General features: G+C 31.3%; 3 protein-coding genes across 5 annotated transcripts; 2 read left to right on the plus strand and 1 right to left on the minus strand.

Annotated features, from left to right (window-relative positions):
- Positions 1 to 1,037: 1,037 nt before the first annotated feature.
- On the plus strand, positions 1,038 to 11,911 carry LOC123913866 (probable LRR receptor-like serine/threonine-protein kinase At1g56140). Of its 3 annotated transcripts, XM_045964761.1 has the most exons (25): positions 1,200 to 1,388; positions 3,469 to 3,658; positions 3,750 to 3,821; positions 4,658 to 4,729; positions 4,821 to 4,892; positions 5,558 to 5,629; positions 5,801 to 5,872; positions 5,964 to 6,035; positions 6,143 to 6,214; positions 6,293 to 6,358; positions 6,474 to 6,545; positions 6,946 to 7,017; positions 7,110 to 7,175; positions 7,305 to 7,370; positions 7,715 to 7,759; positions 8,001 to 8,065; positions 8,379 to 8,764; positions 8,879 to 9,083; positions 9,191 to 9,355; positions 9,685 to 9,803; positions 10,324 to 10,534; positions 10,644 to 10,872; positions 10,997 to 11,147; positions 11,350 to 11,643; positions 11,683 to 11,911. In XM_045964761.1, the coding sequence occupies exons 1-25, from the start codon at positions 1,274 to 1,276 to the stop codon at positions 11,716 to 11,718; spliced, it is 3,057 nt and encodes a 1,018-aa protein (XP_045820717.1). In that variant the 5' UTR covers positions 1,200 to 1,273; the 3' UTR covers positions 11,719 to 11,911. The 3 variants fall into 3 exon arrangements, with proteins under 3 accessions (XP_045820716.1, XP_045820717.1, XP_045820718.1); XM_045964760.1 differs by having other exon boundaries at positions 1,038 to 1,388; positions 11,350 to 11,911; XM_045964762.1 differs by having other exon boundaries at positions 1,269 to 1,388; positions 3,494 to 3,658; positions 11,350 to 11,911.
- A 1,444-nt stretch (positions 11,912 to 13,355) lies between these two features.
- Positions 13,356 to 16,888, plus strand: LOC123915898 (calcium-dependent protein kinase 17-like). The gene is made up of 8 exons (XM_045967175.1): positions 13,356 to 14,144; positions 14,247 to 14,390; positions 14,814 to 14,966; positions 15,069 to 15,184; positions 15,569 to 15,736; positions 16,071 to 16,198; positions 16,311 to 16,410; positions 16,720 to 16,888. Exons 1-8 carry the CDS (start codon positions 13,418 to 13,420, stop codon positions 16,816 to 16,818), a joined length of 1,635 nt encoding a protein of 544 aa, XP_045823131.1. The 5' UTR covers positions 13,356 to 13,417; the 3' UTR covers positions 16,819 to 16,888.
- A 424-nt stretch (positions 16,889 to 17,312) lies between these two features.
- On the minus strand, positions 17,313 to 19,174 carry LOC123915900 (NAD(P)H-dependent 6'-deoxychalcone synthase-like). The gene is made up of 3 exons (XM_045967176.1): positions 18,608 to 19,174; positions 18,031 to 18,274; positions 17,313 to 17,888 (listed from the first exon to the last, which is right to left on the minus strand). The coding sequence occupies exons 1-3, from the start codon at positions 19,096 to 19,098 to the stop codon at positions 17,508 to 17,510; spliced, it is 1,116 nt and encodes a 371-aa protein (XP_045823132.1). The 5' UTR covers positions 19,099 to 19,174; the 3' UTR covers positions 17,313 to 17,507.
- Between the last annotated feature and the right edge of the window lie 1,556 nt (positions 19,175 to 20,730).

The raw sequence follows: 20,730 nt of genomic DNA on the forward strand, positions 1-20,730 counted from the left end.
CATGGATTACATAGAGTGTTTTTTTTTCTTTTCAAATTTTTCATTTTTCTAATATCCGCTACTTAAGTAGCAGATGAGGAAAAATAAGTCGCTCGAAAAAACTCATAGGACACTAAAAGAAACTTTCAATATATAATTTGGAGTAGATTACTAACTTACTCTATGAAATTGATTAATTCAATACAGTATACTTTTTGTTTTGATTGCATCCTATTTTCTAGAATTTGGAACTAAGGTGACATGGGAATTTCTTTATTGCTATTTGCCCAATTTGACCCGTGTGAACTAAATATTGTCTGAAAATAAATCTCTTGAACTAGTCACAAAAGTTGCGAATGAATTATTATTTTCTAAATAATTACTATTAAATTACAATAGCAGCCCTTATCGGACATTTACCAAAATTAAAAAGCCCTTATTGGACATTTACCAAAATTAAAAAAAAAGAAGTTTCAAACAATAAATTCTAACCGTTAGATATAAATTGTCTGAAATTAACGCGTTAGATTATTTTAGCATTAATATTTGCTGATTACCCCGGATCAGAATATCTTAATTTCATCTTTCACTTTGATCTACAATTGCTTGGAGATCTCGTTGCTGATTACCCCCAAAATATGTTAGAATATTTCCAATGGTTATACTGAAATATTGAGTTTTATACATTATTAACAAGTTGTCCTGTCAAATAATATTTTTGCAATCCATACATTTTGTTTTTTCCTTCAATGATACAAAATTACGCAACTCATATATATATATATATATATATATAAAAGAAATATTTAATATGATTCACTAATAAGCGATATTAAATTGATGATACAGTACTTTCAATAAGATACTTGAATATTTTTTAGATATTCATCCTATGACATCATGGTTGTTTCGGTGATAAAAAAAATTAAGATACAAATTATTATACTATGAAACTCACTTAAAAATCCCTATTAGAAAGTTTTGCATACTACCACCAACACAAAATGAGATTGGCAATGAGAGTGATACAAATAAGATATGTATGCTATGAATTAACTATATAATATAAAAAAAAATTACAATAGGGATGAATTTACCGGTTAGAGCCGCCAAGTTAGACTCTGCAATTTGAACTTTTTATTTGAATCCTTTATTTTAAATAAATAAAAAAGTTTGACTCTGCAATTTAGTATTTAATGTATAAAACCACATGCTCATTTACATTGGTATTTGCTTACTTAAAAAATAAAAAGATTATTGTTGTATTGTGTGAGAGAGAGGGTTCATATCCATAATGAGGCAATGTATTTTGTGTTCAGCACTTGTTGTTATTGCTCTTTGTGTCTTCACCAGTTTGTTTAACTTTACACAAGCACAACCTCAAACTGCTACTACAGATCCTTATGAGGGTAAGCGATTTCTCAAAATCTTAATTTTCTATATTTCTTTCCCATACTTCTACATAACTACACTCTAGCTGTCTTTTATTCTTTTTTTTTTTTTTTTTCTTCTTTCAGTATGAGTGAAGTTCCTAATTTAAAAATCTCTTAAAAAAGTTCTTAATTTAAAAATAGACTTTCAAAAAGCTGTTGTTAACATATATACAGAAGCTGATTAATTCATGATGCAGAAGCAGAATTACAACGTCACAATGGTTGACTTACCTTATCCAGTTGCCCAAGCGTGTTTGTGTAACTTCAATAATTTTACGAAATTTGATTAATAATTAAAGAGATAGTATGATTTTATTTTTCTTTGGTCAGGAAGAGATAGTATGATTTTTATTTAAGGGTCATGATATAAAGAATCCAAAATAAGTAGGGTCGTGATATTATGCATGTTATATTGAGAAATACAACTAGAGACTAGAGAATATTATTTTTTGTGTACATTTGAAACCGGAAATTCTAAAAAGTTATTTTTTGTTTATATTTAAAAGTAGAGAGTACATTGTTCTTAGCTCACTCGACAAAATGCTGAAATTGTTCGAACTCAGGATCTTACAATTATATTTGAGTTTAATTTCAGTGGATTACCACTTTATCTGAGACAAAAGAAAAAGTAGAGACTAGAGAGTATATTTTTTTTATAAGTTTATTTTAATTGTCAAGAACATCACATTATATGGATAGGCAAAGGTGAATCTAAGATTTTTTTGTTGGTGTGGCCAAAATTTATTAGCATAAAAAATTTGACATTGTTAAATTTAAGCATGAAACATATATTCTATGTGTCTTAAATCTTTGGTCATTTTAGAATTTCGTATATAGATTAAGAAATAATAAATATTGAAATGTTATGTTATTTTTACTCTTACTTTTTATTATAAAAAAATTAATTTAATAAATATTTTTAGTTTTTATAATGGAACAAATAGTAAAATATCATTAACTGTACTTTGGTTTTTTAAAAGAACTAAAATTTTGGGACAAAAATAAAAAGATAAAAAAATAAAAAATTAGAGATAGAGGGAATATTAAAAGTTTAGTATTCTCTTCACCATATTTAACAATAAACATTTTTTTTTGACGGATTAACAATAAGCTTATGCAAATGGAAATTTACAATACTAAATAATTGAACTTCACTTTTATTTATCATTTTTTGACATGATATGTATTTAAATATGAATTTTTAAAATGACAACGATTCAAAATAAAAGTAATAAAAATTATGATTCATAACTCAAATATTTTGTTTTCTTTTTTTAGATGATTTTGTTTTTTTAAACATACCTACGAAATAATCATTCAAATATATAAGTTTTCCTAACAAGAGAGATCAAAATTGAGTGCATGATAATTTTTTAGGAATTAAAAATTTAATAAAAACTAAGGAAAGACTAAATTTAAAATGTCACTATTTTATAGAGATAAAAAACATATTTAATTTTTTTGTCTATTAGCCTAGTAGCTAGAAATTTCACCTTAAAAATGAATAAGTAGAGTGTCAGAGATTCAAAATCCACCTTATGAATAATATATGCGATGTTTCAACCAACTGAGTTAAGCTCTCGAAGACAAAACATATTTGAACCTCAAACATTTCACTTATTCATCTTTGAGGTGAATTTTATAGTCAATAAACTACTTCACACAAAAAAATTGTTGAACCGACACAACTCAATTTTTTAGTTACAGAATTATCCTCTCTATGTACTCTCTCTGTCGCATTTTATAAGAGCTACTTTACTAAATGACACTATTAACTTATCTTGCTTCGACTATATTTTTTTAATAATATATAGATATAAATATTAACATATAAGATCTTGTTTGATTTGTTTTGATGAGTATTTTCAAAATACCAAGTTTTTATAATTTTTACTAATAATTTTTCAAAAAAATAAAATAATTTTTACTAATAAACGATTAAAAATATTAATCATCAAAATTTACGTTGATATACCTGTGTTGACATAAGTGTGGTAGTGAAACTCATTCTCACCGCCGTATATTGACTGATGTAGCTGGAGTTTTTTTGATGTAGCTGGAGTTATAAATTCAATATTTAGGAAATGGAGAATATCAGCAGATAAAACTTCATGGAACATAAGTGGTGAGATTTGTAGCGGAAAAGCCATTGATACCATCACTTCCATTGGAGATAATATTTATAACCCTTTCATCAAATGCGATTGTTCCTTCAACAATCAAACTACTTGCCACATTACCTCACTGTATATATTTCTCTTTCTCTCTATCTCAATTACTTTCTTTACTTTATAGTACTATGTTTAATACTATCTATCTGAATCTGAAATGTAACAGGAAAGTGTCTGCATTGGACGTGGTTAGTGAAATTCCACCTGAGTTATGGACTCTAAATCATCTCACCTTATTGTATGTTTTCTTCCACATTTTTCAATATTAACTATACCAATACCGTAATTTATTCCATGTTTCGACCACTCAAAATTCATTTTGGAGATGTATAATTCATTTTGACATGTTTGATTGTTATAGAGTAGAATTTTTTTTCCTTCAAAGGCTTTGTTTGGTAAGAAATAGCGGATAGCTGATAAGCTAGCTTATAGCAGATGAGCTTATAGCGGATAGCTTATAAGCTAGCTTTTAGTTTATAGCAAATAAGCTAGCTAATTGAATTTGTAGTGTTTGGTAAAATTAACTGTTGAACTAGCTTATAAGTAGGAAATGACATAAAAAAGATATGTTTAATTAATATTTAATTTTTTTCAAATAAGATGATAGGGGTAAAATTGGAAGAAAAAATTATAAGCTATAAGCTCATAAGCTACTTGAAATAGCGTTTGAAAAATAAGCTATAAGCTAGTAAAATAAGCTATAAGCTCTGTTTAAAAACTTTTACCAAACAGTGCTTTTTAGCTTATAAGCTAAAAGCTATAAGCTAGCTTATCGGCCTTCCCAAACAGCGCCTAAGTAGAATTTGTGTAAGTACAATCAATTTTACAATATCAATTAATTCAAAATCGCAGCCGATGAGTGAAGTTTAGATGACTTACATTTTGACCTGATTAAATCAACTTTAAATACAACTCAAAATATGGGTAGTCTGATCTTCATGCAGCCGTCGAGATGAATCTGAGGCGGTTGTAAAAAGGTCCTTACTCTCGTCGCTATTAATAGTAATATATGAACCAAGTACCGAATATCTTTTAGCTATGCTAACTTGCTAAGTTTCCTTAAATTGAGAGCAGGAACCTTGGCCAAAATTACTTGACAGGGTCTATACCTCCCGCGATTGGAAATCTGACTCGTATGCAATACATGTAAAGCAATTTACTCATGTTCATGAAAATGTGTATATTTAATTTAATGTTAGGAATATAATTTTCTAATATTTATCTTTAATATATTTAGAAGCTTTGGCATCAATGCTTTGTCAGGAGAGCTTCCAAAGGAATTGGGAAATCTTACTCAGCTGGTTTCATTGTAAGTTATGCTATTTAAAAGTTATTTGTTTTTATAATGATATTTTTACTCTTGTAGATGATGTCTTAGGAGATGATGTTGTTTTTTAAGTCTTATGACAATTGATATGTGTTTGAACCTGTGAAGCACGGATACGGACACTGACACCGATAATAATTTGAGAAAATGACACAATTCAATGTAATTATAAGTGTCGGTGTCGTGTCGGTGTCCGACATCGACGCGTGTCCGACACCGGTACACGCCTAATCCGAGGAGTATCCATGCTTCATGGGTTTGAATAGATAACTGTCATGACCATATATAATAATATAACTTCAAGAGTCAATTTTGATAAACTTCTAATTTACTTATGAAAGAAGAAATTTTAAAAGTGTCTCTCTATAACTATGAGTCTTTTAATTAATACTAGCTTATTGTATGAGTTTAAATTAGAATATATGCTTTAGTTTTTTCAGAGGCTCTTTATTTAGCTTTTCCATAAAAAATTTATAAGGACTTTTTCGCAAGTCATGAATGATAGTCTTTTTTGAGAACTTCCATATGTTAGAAAATAATCCAAATTAACTTACCTTATTCTAAGATGTTTTTGTTTTTACTACACAATGTGCATGCAATTTTTTTTGTTGATGACAATTCAGATTTGTAATCCTCTAAATTTCCAGGGCTTTTGGGGGTAACAAGTTATCAGGGTCTTTGCCATCTGAACTTGGGAAGCTGGTAAATCTACAATCATTGTAAGTACTTCTTTAGTCTTAATTTGAATATTTTTAAAAAATAAATTAATTGGAGTTTAAAGTTGTTCTTGCTGAAGTTGTTTTGATACCAGGCCGGTGATGTACCGAGCTCAGGTATTAGAATAATAGTGATTTCAAGAGGTTTAAATTTCCAAGAATATTTCCTTGTAGCTACATGGATAGTTCTGGAATCAGTGGTCCAATTCCACAGACATTTGCAAGCCTTAAGAATATGTTGCTATTGTAAGATATTGCTAATCCCTTCTACCTTATATGATAATAGATTAAAAAACTAGAACTCTAATGGTAAAAATGGTTTTTCTGCTAATTTCAGATATGCTTCAGACAATAATCTCACTGGTAGAATACCCGACTTCATAGGAGGTTGGTCTAAGCTTCAAAACTTGTAAGACAATCTTACCAATTTAACTTATTTTCTTCTTAGTTTAATTTCATATTTTGTTCTTCAAATGTTCACTAACTGTTTCTGTGAATTGGTGTATGGTTTCATAGGAGGTTTCAGGGTAATTCTTTTGAAGGTCCAATACCCTCATCATTTTCCAATTTGACTTCTTTGTCAGAATTGTGAGTTTTGTTAATAATTTCTTGTATGGTTGATGTTGATTTATGAAAGCTAATATATCATATGTGACATAAATGCAGGAGAATAAGTGGTTTATCTAATGGTACGTTGAATGTAATAAGGAACATGAAGTCTATACAAATCTTGTAAGGATGTAACTCTGCTAATTATCATGTCTAATAGTCTCCCAAGTAGAATGAAATCTTAAATTGTCCTTTTTAGTGTAAATTTAATCTAATAATTTGGTTACAATTGTTGCAGAGAATTGAGAAATAACAATATTTCTGGTTCAATTCCTTCCACCATAGGAGAATTTCAAAATTTGACCCTACTGTGAGTATCACTTGTTTGTGTTTCAATTTAGACGCATTTGAACCAATTAGGTAAAAGTTGTTTCACATCAGAACATGTTCAAGGGATATCTTAATTCTTAAATTAAAGCATCAATGTTTTTAAAACAAATATGGGATATTTAAAAGCTAAGTTATTTCTGATCTGAGCTTAACATGTTCATTACTGGTTAGCCATAAACTTCACTTTAACATCCACTCATCTTTTTCAGTATCACTATTTTCCTTTTGTTGTACACTTATATAAATATTCAACTTTGTTTTTTGTTTGCCTATACTTATAATTTGTTTTTTGTTTGCAAAAATGAAAACAATCATCTAAGTGTTATATTTGTGTTGAAACACAAAGTGGGATGATCATATATTCATGCTCGTTCTTGCAGGGACTTAAGCTTCAATAAAATCTCAGGACAAATACCTGGATCAATTTTCAATTTGAGTTCACTCACTTCCTTGTAATATTCCATTTCCTAAGTAATTATATATCCATTTGGTGATATGCTATCATATGTAGTGTAAATGATGTTTTGGTTTTATCAAATTTCAGGTTTCTTGGAAATAACACACTTAGTGGCACTCTCCCTCAGCGGAAAAGTTCATTTCTTAACAACATGTGAGTAGAAAGACAAGCTATGGATCATATATGTTGGTGTTTTGAAAATCGCCAACATATTGATTTAAATTTTAAATCTACAATCTTCATTATCTGTCCTTCAGTTAGTTTGATTTAACACGCTTGCAGAGACTTGTCATACAATGATCTATCAGGAATCCTCCCTTCTTGGACAAACGAGCCAAGTTTACAACTGTAAGTTTCATGGTCGTTTTCTTCCTCCATTTGCATATTAATTTTCCAAAGATTCAACTAGTTTGCATCCTATCTGTTCAATGCGTTAATCCTCCAATTGTTATACATCACGGTTTCTCAGATTCAATTTTAGTCAGTTATTTTCATTTCTTAAACATTTTTCTTTAGTTCTTTTCCCTAAAATAATAAAACCATGCATGTCTCTATCTGCTTTTAATTGTCAACTAAATTTTATAAACTATTATTTGCAACAAATCTATTTATGATTTCAACTTTCATAAAAAAATATCTATAAACTATTATGTGTGTGAAACTAGTTAATATTTTTTGGGTATAATATGCAGGAACGTAGTTGCCAATAACTTGACAATAGTAAATTCAAATACCAGGTAACTTTTATACAGATGCTTCAATGTTGATTGTTTCAATATTTTTTTTAAAACTTTTGAACTTACAGTCAAAATTGAAAGACTGGTTGCACCCTTTAATTATACTACTAACTAACTATTCTTCATCTTGACCAAAAATTGTATCAAAATAGTTGACATATTTTATGTTGATGATATTAAATATCATTTTGTTTAAAGCCGTATGAATTTCATGGTATGAAACATAACTTTTGTTTTGTAGTGGTTTGCCTACTGGGCTCAACTGTCTCCAGAAAAATTTTCCATGCAATCGTGGTGCTGCAAGATGTAAGAGTGATTATAAGCTAGTTTTCTTGTTAGAATTATGCTAGCAACTGTTTTTATACCAAACATAAGATTGATTTTGAGGAGGAAATAGCAAAAATTACTGCTCAACAAAAGAAATACAACTCTAGAAAATGCATAAACTGATACAAATACAAAGAGCATTAATATTTGTGCTACAAATCTTTTTCATCAATGGCCTTAACGTTCGTTTGACTTGTCTAAATATACATATATGGTTTAATTGAGACTGGAGTTAATTATGTGAATTAAAACACATTTTCGACCATTGATCAATATATAATCTATGGTGCAGATTCTGACTTTGCGATCAAGTGCGGTGGTCCACAAATTACAACTACAGATGGAATTGTGTATCAAACGGACAATGAGACACTTGGTCCTGCTACATACTTTGTTACTGATACAAATAGATGGGCTGTTAGTAATGTTGGAATGTTTTATGGGAGTAGCGATCCTCGTCTGTTCAAAAATTCTATTACAAATCAGTTCACTCGTACTGTGAACTCAGAGCTTTTTAAAACTGCCCGGCTCTCTGCATCATCATTAAGATATTACGGTCTGGGGCTAGAAAATGGTTTTTACAACATTACCCTCCAATTTGCAGAAACAGATATTCTAGATTCTACTTCTACCACATGGAAAAGCCTCGGGAGACGAGTCTTTGATATTTATATCCAGGTACTTATGTTGTTGAAATATCACATTGACTAGAGATATATTCAATGTAGTTCTTATGTGGCTAAGGGAATCTTCACATTGTCTAGTTTTCATATTTTATGTTTTAAATTTCAGGGGACTCCTGTTTTGAAGGATTTTGACATACAAAAAGAAGCTGGAGGTGTGTCTTTCAGAGCTGTTCAAAAGCAATTTAGGTCTGAAGTGAAAGAAAACTATCTTGAGGTCCATCTCTTTTGGGCCGGAAAAGGGACTTTGGCTATACCTGGCCCTGGCCAAATTACTTATGGGCCCTTGATTCAAGCCATTAGTGCTACCCCAGGTAAAAGTGCAAAAAAAAATTATGCATTTAAAGTGTTGACTTATCACAGCATATAATCTTTTCTTTGGAAAATATTTAAATTTGTAATTCAATTTGTACCTGTATAGATTTCGTACCTACTGTCAGCAATGAACCTCCCAGTTCCAGCAGTAAAAAGAATAGTGTGGGTCTAATCATTGGAATTGTTGTGGGTGTTGGAGTTATTGGCTTACTAGCAGTTTTGGTCATTTTCTATATCATTCGGAGAAGAAAACAATATGACGACGATGATGGTAACAAAATTTTATCAATACATTTATAGTTTTTTTGCCTGGTTAATTTAATTGCCTTCTTGCAGTTTTTTAGATTTTATTTAGATTATAAGTAGTATAGTATATATTTGCATGATAAATTTTTAAATCTTGGGGAGATGTCTTATATATGCTTTTGTATAATGGCAAGTCAAATATTCACTTTTAGCAGAAAATATTCTTTATATTTAGGTGTTTAGGTGTTTGTAGCAGAAAGAAATGATTGTATAATATGTATGTGCTTTTATGATGTTTGATTTCTTATCTTAATCCATTGCATTCTAAACTATGTTTGTGTTCAATTTTTTCAGAGCTTGTAGGCATTGATACGATGCCAAACACTTTCAGCTATTATGAGTTAAAAAATGCTACTAGCGACTTCAATCGTGACAATAAACTTGGAGAGGGGGGTTTTGGACCTGTTTATAAGGTGAATATTTTATTGTCTCTGTATAAGAAATCATGATAACATTGTGCTGGGTCGTAGGATCGTACAATCTTATGATCCCCAGCCCTGAAACCATGCTGCATTCCTGTGAAGATCGTCGAATGGCGCTTTGTGGTCAAGATCATGTTCTTTGGAGCAGGATCATAAATCCATTGTGCTGGTTCCACCCGTTTGGGCTTTCTGAGCTCGGACCGAGTTATTTTTATAAAAACCCAATTTTATGGATGATTATCGTTGTCGCTCACATAAGTTAATTGTAGATTGTTTTAGTTAATTAATTTTTGTTTATCTTTTATTTATAATATTGTTGTTAATTAATAAGGATATACTTTCTAGAGCTTTTCCCTATCTCCAAGAACTGCATCTGCCGTTGATAATAGTTCGATTTTGTTGATGAAATTATATTTAATTTTTTTATTGGTATGGAACATTTTAGTCTAATATTATAATTAAATCCGCTCGTTATGATGATATATAATTTTTTTCCTTTTTGTCGTTGCAGGGGACACTTAATGATGGAAGATTAGTGGCTGTAAAACAATTATCTATAGGATCCCATCAAGGAAAGAGCCAGTTTGTAGCTGAGATTGCTACTATATCTGCTGTGCAACACCGTAATCTTGTCAAATTATATGGATGTTGTATTGAAGGGAGTAAAAGACTTCTTGTCTACGAGTATTTAGAAAATAAAAGTCTTGATCAAGCATTGTTTGGTATGAGATGCAATAATTTTCTTCCATGACTATGTTTGCGTGTATATGCTTATTTGCTTGATCGTTTCTCTTGTTTATAATTAAGGACATTGTTGGCTTGTTTGGACAGGAAATGGTTTATTACTCAATTGGTCAACCCGCTATGATGTTTGTATGGGTGTTGCAAGAGGTTTGACATATTTACATGAGGAGTCACGGCTCCGGATTGTGCACCGCGATGTGAAAGCTAGTAATATTCTACTCGATTCTAAGCTTGTCCCAAAAATATCTGACTTTGGCTTGGCCAAATTATATGACGATAAAAAAACGCATATAAGCACCCGTGTTGCTGGGACGATGTAAGCCATTAATAACACTCGATCCTCTTGTATTAGTTTATGATGTTATCAATATTTGATTTGATTTGTGTTTATTATGTTTCAAATTTTACTAAATTTTCAATGTACTCTAAATCTCATGAAGTGGATATCTTGCACCGGAGTATGCCATGCGTGGACACCTCACAGAGAAAGCGGATGTTTTTTCCTTTGGTGTTGTGGCTCTTGAGTTAGTTAGTGGGAGGCCAAATTCCGATCCAAGTTTGGAAGGAGAAAAGATGTATCTTCTAGAATGGGTATGTATGATGATACTTTTGTTTCATTTACGATTATCTAAACGAGAGAATATTCTGATTCAGACATGCTATCTCAATCGATTGCCATATAAACGAGAGAATGATTATGTGTAACAATACCTTTAGTTTCATTGAATATTCAGACTATTTCAATTTTGTATTGCTTTCAGACAGAGCTGAATGTTATTGTTGTTTTGTTTAGGCTTGGCAGCTTCATGAAAAGAACTGTATAAATGATCTGATAGATGCTAGACTATCAGAATTCAACACGGAAGAAGTCCAACGCGTTGTGAAAATAGGACTTTTGTGCACTCAGACATCACCAAACTTACGGCCATCAATGTCACGTGTAGTGGCAATGCTTTCAGGAGATGTTGAAGTGAGTGTTGTAATATCAAGGCCCGGATACTTGACTGACTGGAAATTTGACGATGTTAGCAGCATCCTGACTGATGTTTCAACGGCTGGGTTTGAATCAAGTTATTACAATTCATCATCAAATACCAGCATAGTTGGTGGTAGTGCATATATTAATTCACCAAATGATCCATCTAAATCCATCCTTCATTAGACTGTTAGAGATGGTAGGTAAAAATTTGTGTATTCTTATGCAAAGCTTGATGTACAAAGAATATTTCTTTATGCAAGAAAGGAACATTCCTACTGTCTTTTCATTTCTTGTAAGTCATCAATGTTGATAATTCTTTTCCTATATAAATAGGTCATACCACAAGTAATAAAAATAAGAATATTTTGGTTAAAAATTACTACATTGTGTGTTTGTGAGATTATGCATCTTTTTAGTATCCTTTTATTGTTGTTTAGTATTCAATTCTTGCTAATTCTTATTCCTTGTTATATTAATTGGCATTCCAAGTGTGATTTTCACGGGAGGGCTTAAAGTGAGCATCTTAGCCTCTCTTTTTTTTTTTTTTTTTGACTTAATTGTATTTTTAGTCTCTCAATTTAAAAATCAAACATTATTGTCCCCTATTTTGATTTTTTTTCCCCTTCCAATTTTGCTCCTAAATCAACAAATCTTTTTCATTAGCTTTGATGCATTGCCATTCAATCTAATAAAGAGGATTTCCATGTTATGGTTATTTATCAAGTGAGTATTGTCACATCAGCGCTTTATGTGTCAGCTAATAAAAAAATGTGACACATCAGCGTTTTTGGGTGATAAAATGGAATGAGGGGTAAAATTCCAAAAAAATCAAAATAAAGGGACAAAAATGTTTGATTTTTAAATGGGAGATCAAGATTGTGGAACATGTAAAATAGAGACCAAAAGTGCAATTAAGATTTTTCTTTTTTTTAATAACAGTCACCTTTCAACAAGAAAAAAAAAGTGTTTCAGATTTAACTGGAAGCCACTATTTGACTATATGAATGACAATATTCTAATGTGAACGACTAAAACATATTTTTTATAAACAACTTAATTAAATGGTTATAGTAAAAATGCTTTTCATATAAGTGCTTATATACAGTATAAGCTATTTCCAGGCCTTAAAATAGATTCTTAGTTATCCACTCTTTCTATATTTGAAAACAAAGAATTCTTATAAAAAGAACCAGATGGATGGAATAATAAAGAAGCAATTTTGTGCGTAATCCACAATATAGGAAAATAATTATTTGTGTACACATTTTTTTTCTAGAAAATAATTAAACTTTCATAACTTTTTCTTTTTACACTAAAAACTTCCATAACTTAGTAGTATAGCTGTATAATAATTAGTAACAACAATGTCTCTTTGTAACAGACAACGTTAAAATTTGATCCTTTAAACCTTCTTAACATACAAATGGCCATTTAGTTTTCCATCCGAAAAATTCTCATCACCCTTTGTCTCATTATCTTACTCTTCCCACAAATATACACACTAAATTAAGAAGACTCTTTCAATTTGCACCCTCCTACAATTTCTCACTATCAATACTTCCTATGCTCCAATTTCACCAAAACATTCCTAGCTGTGACTCAACTAAACTAACAATCATTTTGTCACCATTTAATTTTTTAATTTTTTTTTTATAGTTTTTTAATTTTTTTTTAATTTTTTTCTTATGTACACTTTTTCCAAATAATCTTTCATTCAACCCCCTAAACCCATTATTATTCACCAATCACCATCTTTGACATATTCGCATCCTATATCTCTCTCATACATTCATTTTTCTATTTTCTCTTTCCTTCATCATTTGAACATTTTTGTTTCACCTTTGAACATTTTTATTTTTATTTTACCTCTCTCCCTTCCACCATGGGAAATTGTTGCTCCCAAGGCGGAGATCAACCGGCCGACAACACGGTCGCTGCAGAAGACAAGGGAGAAAACAATCAACAAGAAAACAACAACAACAACAATAACAACGATAATGAGCCATCGACAAACCCTATAACCACGCCACCACCAACATCAAAACCACCGGCATCAACAGCCGCACCTACTCCCGCAAAACCAACAAAACCAGCTGCCATGGGCCCCGTCTTACAACGACCAATGGAGGACGTAAGAGCGACATATACAATAGGGAAAGAGCTAGGGAGAGGACAATTTGGTGTAACACATTTATGCACACATAAGGTAACAAAAGAACAATTTGCATGCAAAACAATTGCAAAGAGAAAACTAGTGAATAAAGAAGATATAGAAGATGTTAGGAGGGAGGTGCAAATAATGCATCACCTAACGGGTCAAGCAAATATTGTGGAACTAAAAGGTGCATATGAAGATAAACAATCTGTTCATTTGGTCATGGAATTGTGTGGCGGTGGCGAACTATTTGACCGAATTATTGCAAAGGGACTTTATACTGAACGTGCCGCGGCTTCATTGTTGAGGACGATTGTGCAAATTATTCATACTTTGCATTCAATGGGTGTTATTCATAGAGATCTTAAGCCTGAAAATTTCCTCTTGTTGAATAAGGATGAAAATGCACCACTTAAGGTCACCGATTTTGGTCTATCCGTCTTTTTCAAAGAAGGTTCATTTTATTGTTATTTAATGTTATATATAGAAACTTTGTTATATTATATCCATGTGCAAGATAAGCACATTTTAATACCAATTTGAACCTTATAAACAGGAGAAATGTTCAAAGACATTGTTGGTAGTGCATATTACATAGCACCAGAGGTGTTGAAGAGGAGATATGGGCAAGAAGTTGACATATGGAGTATTGGTGTCATGCTATACATTCTTCTTTCTGGTGTCCCTCCTTTTTGGGCAGGTTAATTTATATTTATATCATCTTAAATTTTGTTATATATCAACAAAAGAAGGAATTAATTCCAATTTTGTTATATTTAATGTGTTGAGGTGTTTGTTCGAATATGCAATACTCTCTCCAGTCACTATTATAAGTAAAAAAAAAAAAAAACTCTTTTTAGGTTCAGTGAAAAACTGATGTATCTGGTTCATAATATAGACCAGATACATCAATTTTACAATGAACCTAAAAAATGGTTCTTTTGCTTATAATAGCGACCGGAGGGTGTAACTCTTTTCATCGTAGTTAATGTGTGAGTTTTGCCGTTAGGATTTTTGAAATGAAAAATAAAATTACTCTTGACCATTAATAATAGTAATATTTTAAAATTTATGGTATATTTATGCATTGTTTGTAACTGAAAAATAAAAATTGATTTGACAGAATCTGAACATGGTATATTCAATGCCATCTTAAGAGGTCACATTGACTTTACAAGCGATCCATGGCCTTCAATTTCACCTTCAGCAAAAGATCTTGTTAGGAAAATGTTAAATTCTGATCCCAAACAAAGACTTACAGCATTTGAAGTTTTGAGTAAGTATCCTTTCTGTCTGTTTTTATTTACAATTTCATTATTTTAATTTACTAACTAAATTAAATATAAAAAAATTAATGAATTTGTTGCTTAAAATATAGATCACCCTTGGATCAAGGAGGATGGAGAAGCACCAGATAAACCTATTGACAATGCTGTACTCAATAGGCTCAAACAGTTTAGAGCAATGAACCAATTTAAGAAAGTTGCTCTAAAGGTAAATGTTTCTTTTGCTTAACTTGTGCAACAAGTTAACCAACAATCTCTAACTAACTAACTAACTACTTTGACAACTGTACATTACAACTAACTAACTAATCGCAAGCACTAATAAGCAAGTAAACATAGAATCAAAGGATAACCCGATAGCTTGAGTTACAAGAAAAACCAATAGTGGTTACGGTCACGTTTGCAGTTAAGCTGCAAATCTTTATATTGCAAAAATAATGCAGCCGACACAGTCAAAATTGCATAGACCTCAAATTCCTTTATATTGTATCCGCATTTGCAGACTGCAATTTAAAACCATGCTTATTCATTAAATATTACCGGGATTCTTAATTTCACAAAGTAACATAATAAATTTACAAATGAATTATAGGTAATTGCTGGATGTTTGTCAGAAGAAGAAATCATGGGGTTGAAGGAAATGTTCAAGGGAATGGACACTGACAACAGTGGAACCATTACAATTGAAGAACTCAAACAAGGCCTTGCAAAGCAGGGGACTAAGCTTTCAGAACAAGAAGTTAAGCAACTAATGGAAGCTGTAAGTTTTCCTCTCCACCTGTTTTTATCATCAAAATAATAGAATTATTATGACGTTGTTTTATCTACAAGGTTTTAAAATTCTTTCACTCTATTTTTACGACGAAAAAATGATTCTAAATTGTAATTGTAGTCTGAGTACGCTGTGAATCTTGATATTGCGGCAAAATGCAATCAATTAGATGCTATTTTGTAGTAATTGTGATGTCGTCGTAGAGAGCTTTAAAATTTTTATATTGTGGTAGCAGACTGCAATTTAAAACTATGATAAACAACACATGATAGTATTGCGTTTATTTTTTACATATATTTTTTAATTCTTGTACAAATTACAGGCCGATGCTGATGGAAATGGAACGATAGATTACGACGAGTTCATCACAGCAACAATGCACATGAACAGATTGAATAGAGAAGAACATCTTTACACTGCCTTCCAATACTTTGATAAAGATAACAGCGGGTAAATAAACAACTCGATATAAATAATACTACCTTTGTTCCTTTTTATAACAGACAATTCACTTTTTAGATTCATTGAATAACTAATGTATCTGGTCTATATAAACCTGCAGGTTCATTACCACAGAAGAACTAGATCAAGCTCTACGTGAATACAACATGCATGATGGCAGAGACATCAAGGATATCCTTCAAGAAGTTGATGGAGATAATGTAAGTGTTATACTTAGTTTATGTTTGGGTTCAATTTTCAAAAAGACAAAAGTGATTTGGTCAAGACACAAAAAAAAATTAGGTGTATCCGACATCAGACACATTTTATTTTTTCAAATTTTTACTGGTGTCAATGTATACCGTGTTTGCGTCTATTTCAATGTCATATTTGGTGTCCATCGGTGATTCGTTGTTACTAGTAAATCAAGCACACACACTTGATTACTTGAAATTGTTAATTAAATGTAATGCTTGTTTAGAATCCTTAATTTCATAAAGAATATTGATGAAATTATGATATATGTGCAGGATGGACGTATTAACTATGATGAGTTTGCAGCAATGATGAGAAAAGGAAATCCAGAAGCTCATACTAGGAAGAGACGTGATTCATTTGTCACACAATAGTTGTGGTGGGTGTTATTAGCAAAAAAGAAAAGAAAAGGGGGTTTATTTATTTTTAGTCTGATAATTTTCTTTGGTGGTGAATTGTTGATGGGTGAATGGTCATGTATTGCACATAGTATATTGTATCATGGGGTTGGGAGGGGATGTAAATTTGATGGGTCAAAGGTGAAAACAAAATGTTGAAAAATGGGAGGAGTGGGGGTGTCAAAAGAAGACAAATTAACCCTTAAGAAATGTTAAAGATATGATAGGGATTTGGTTGGTTAACATTTTTTTTCTTTAATTTTCTTGTGAAAATTGTAACCTCACATGTATTAATATTAGGAATGAGAAAGAAAAAAGATGTTTGTATACCAACAATTCCTTTTTTTTTTCTTCTTTCAAGTGACACAAAATTGCAATTTTTTGTAAGTTCTTAATAAAAATAAAATAGTGTTGCATAAGTATTATTCAGTTGGTAGCTAGGTGGTGCACATTGATATACAATAGTCTAATTTAAATTTTATATTTCACATTTCTCTTCATTTAACGAATAGAAGTTATTTGTGACATTTAATAGTAAAAGCTATTAAAGCTCGGCTCAAACAAGGTCAAACTCTTACGACCAACACGTCATGAACGATAATTAACAAAGAAAAGAAAATAAAAGATAGATTTTGATGCAAATATTACAAGGACTTTCTCTTCTTTTATATTTCATCATCCCAGAGATCATTGAGACTTGGCTTGGTTGGTCCAGGAATCAAACGGTTCTGATTAATTTGATCAATTTTTTGAAGATCTTCCTTAGTCAATGTCCAATCAAAGATATGCAGATTTTGATTCATTCTCTGCTTATCATAGCTCTTGGGAACAAAAGTGATTCCTTGTTCATATAACCATCTCAGAGAGATTTGTGCAACAGATTTTCCATGAGCATCTGCAATCTCTTTAAGCATATCATTCTCCATAACCTCATTTGATCCCCTGCTTGCACCTTTCCGCAATGGCGAAAATGCAGTTAACACTATTCCGTTTGCGTTGCAGAACTCTCTAAGCTTCTTTTGTTGCCATGCAAGGTTCATCTCCACCTATACACATACATTAGTTTATTTTAGTAAATTTAGTAAGAAAATTAATATGAACTTCGATTGGAAGATCGAATAGCTCAACTGGTTTGAACTAAGAATTTTGGTGAAGGAGAAAATATTAACATAACAACTAATGACATACTTGATTAACCGCGGGGAGGATGGTGGCAACGGCGAGAAGATTTTGAAGCTTCTTGACAGAGAAGTTGCTAACTCCAATAGCTTTAGTGAGTCCAAGTTTCAAAGATTCTTCCATAGATTGCCATACACCCTTTACATCAAATGGCAAGAGATCTGCAACATCAATTGGAAATGAAAACTTTCCAGGCTGAGAACTTAGGGGCCAGTGAATCAGGTACAAATCCAAGTAGTCCAATTGCAGAGTCCTGCGCAAATTAATTAAACAAGTTTAGCCTCATCTCAATAAGTACTGGATAGAACAACACGAAATAGAACAACATTACAAGACAAATTATTAAGTTATTGTATAACATGTTTTATGCGATATTTAGTGGACAAAATGTTATTTTGGTATTAGTGAGGGACAAAAGTTTTAATTTTTCAGTCCCTTGCGTGTTGGTCCAATTTGTCCAGTCTCCTAGAAATAGTTTTAAAATAAAAAACACAGTACAACTGAAATTGTCCTGACTCCAGTCCAATCCCTTATATTTTAGCAGATCATACAAAATATTGATCATAAGAATTAAGAATTTGCTTACTTGAGAGATTTTTGAAGAGCAGGAAGAACAAGATGAGGATGATTTTCAGTGACCCAAAGTTTAGAAGTAACAAAAAGCTCTTCTCTAGTGACAAGGCCAAGTTGAATAGCTTCTTTCAAAGCTTCACCAAGAGCTTGTTCTGAGCCATAAGCAGCTGCAGTATCAAAATGTCTATAACCTTGTTTGATAGCTTCAATGATAGCTTCTTTAGTGTCTTTCTTACAAGTGAAATCAGGGGCTGATCCCATTCCAATCACAGGCATTTTTAGTTGACTAGAGGTGTTGCTAAGTACCTTTGTTGGGATTTCAACACTACCCATGTTGTTTGTTATAATTTTTTGTCTTGAATTGGGAAGAAGGTTGAACAAGTTAAGAGTGTTTATGTTATATATGTTACTACACTTTGAGTTTGAGGTGTGTTTAATGATTCTGTTTGTAACGTATTTATAGCTTAACCGGATGGTACGTACATACATATGCATGATACACATGCATTGTTTGTATTTTATTTTATTTGAGCAGCCAATTTTGAATGTTATGTTATGTGTTGTTTCCTAGAGGGTAGGTGGGACTTATAATATATGTGTTGTTGCTTGAATATTATATGGGCTAATGCTACGGTAGTGGTCCACCGTGGACAAGTGATCTACTAAATATGAATTTTACGAAATTTACTGTTGGGTTGAAAGTTTATATCGTATAGATTATCCATAAATTTTTTAAAATTTTTTGAAAATCATTTGATATGTTATTGAGACCCATCAAAATTTACGTTATTTAATTAACCGTTAATCTTGATGTGTCTCAATAACATATCAAATGATTTTCAATTTTTCTATGAATGATCTATATGATGTAAACTTTCAATCCAACGGTGGATTTTGTAAAATTCGTATTCGTTATAATGTTATTCATGACTGATCCACCATGAACCACTTAATGAATTGATCCATATTAGAATTTAGCATGTTATATGTTATTTTTTTGTTTCTTTGAGCGGCCACTTTGTTGTTCTATGCAGTCATACATATTTGACTTGACTATTCTTATCAGTTTTGTCATTTTACAATCGTCATTTTAAAGAATTTAAATTCAGCATATTCGTAATTGTTGGATGGAAATTAGCCGGTTATTTTCAAATAGTCACTTTCGATCTCTGTAAATGGTAAGACGGATTTAGATTACTTGCGGTTAAAAAATAACTCCAGGTGAATAACAACCAGGGACAGAGTTAGAAAGGGATCAACAGAGGCCACGGTCCCCCTTAAAAGTTTTCTAATTTTTTATGTATTATGTTGTTATACTATTCGTTTAATTTCACCTTTAATCTCTCTTATTTTATTATAAACTTATGAAAATGGTCTCTCTTTATTAATCAAACATTTTGGACTCTATTATAAATTTGATCTCGGTGGATATTTTTCCCTAAAATTTTTATTTATTTTTACTAAAAAAAAGTGTCTTTTTGCCCCAATATTGAATTTAATGACAAAATATCTCTTTTGAGCTTAAAATTCACAATTTTTACACAAAAACTCTCAAATTTTATGGCAAAACACATAGGTTGAGACTAAAATTATAATAAATGTAAAAAAAGATGTGCCAAAAAGTCCGACTTAAGAAATATTGCCCATATAATGAAGATTCGCAATATTAACTTTTGATTTATTTTATAATTTCTTGTATATGTTAGTTTTTTAAAATATATTTTTTTTCTTTATTAAATTGTACTTTTAAATTCGGTCCCCCCTAAACTTAATTTCTGGCTCAGTCCCTAATAACAACCATTAGATATGGATCTGAATTTGTTGCTGTCATTGTCAAACAACTATGTTGCACGGGTACTCCGTTTTTAGACAGAGTACCGGTACCGAGTACCGGTACGTGTACGGTACTCCCATGGTATGTACCTTCAAAGTACCAAGTTTTTTTTTCTTCATGCGGGTACACGCGTGGTACTTTCGGGGTACGCGCGTGGTACTCTTAGGTACACACATGTTACATGTTTCATAAAAAACTATTCTCATTCTTTTTTTCTTTTTCTTTTGCAACACTTTCCCAATCCCAAACTTTTTTTATTTGTTTTTTTTTTAATAAAGATTTACTTTAGTTTAGAATTAAAA

Source organism: Trifolium pratense, linkage group LG3 (assembly GCF_020283565.1).
Source record: "Trifolium pratense cultivar HEN17-A07 linkage group LG3, ARS_RC_1.1, whole genome shotgun sequence".
NCBI lineage: Eukaryota > Viridiplantae > Streptophyta > Magnoliopsida > Fabales > Fabaceae > Trifolium > Trifolium pratense.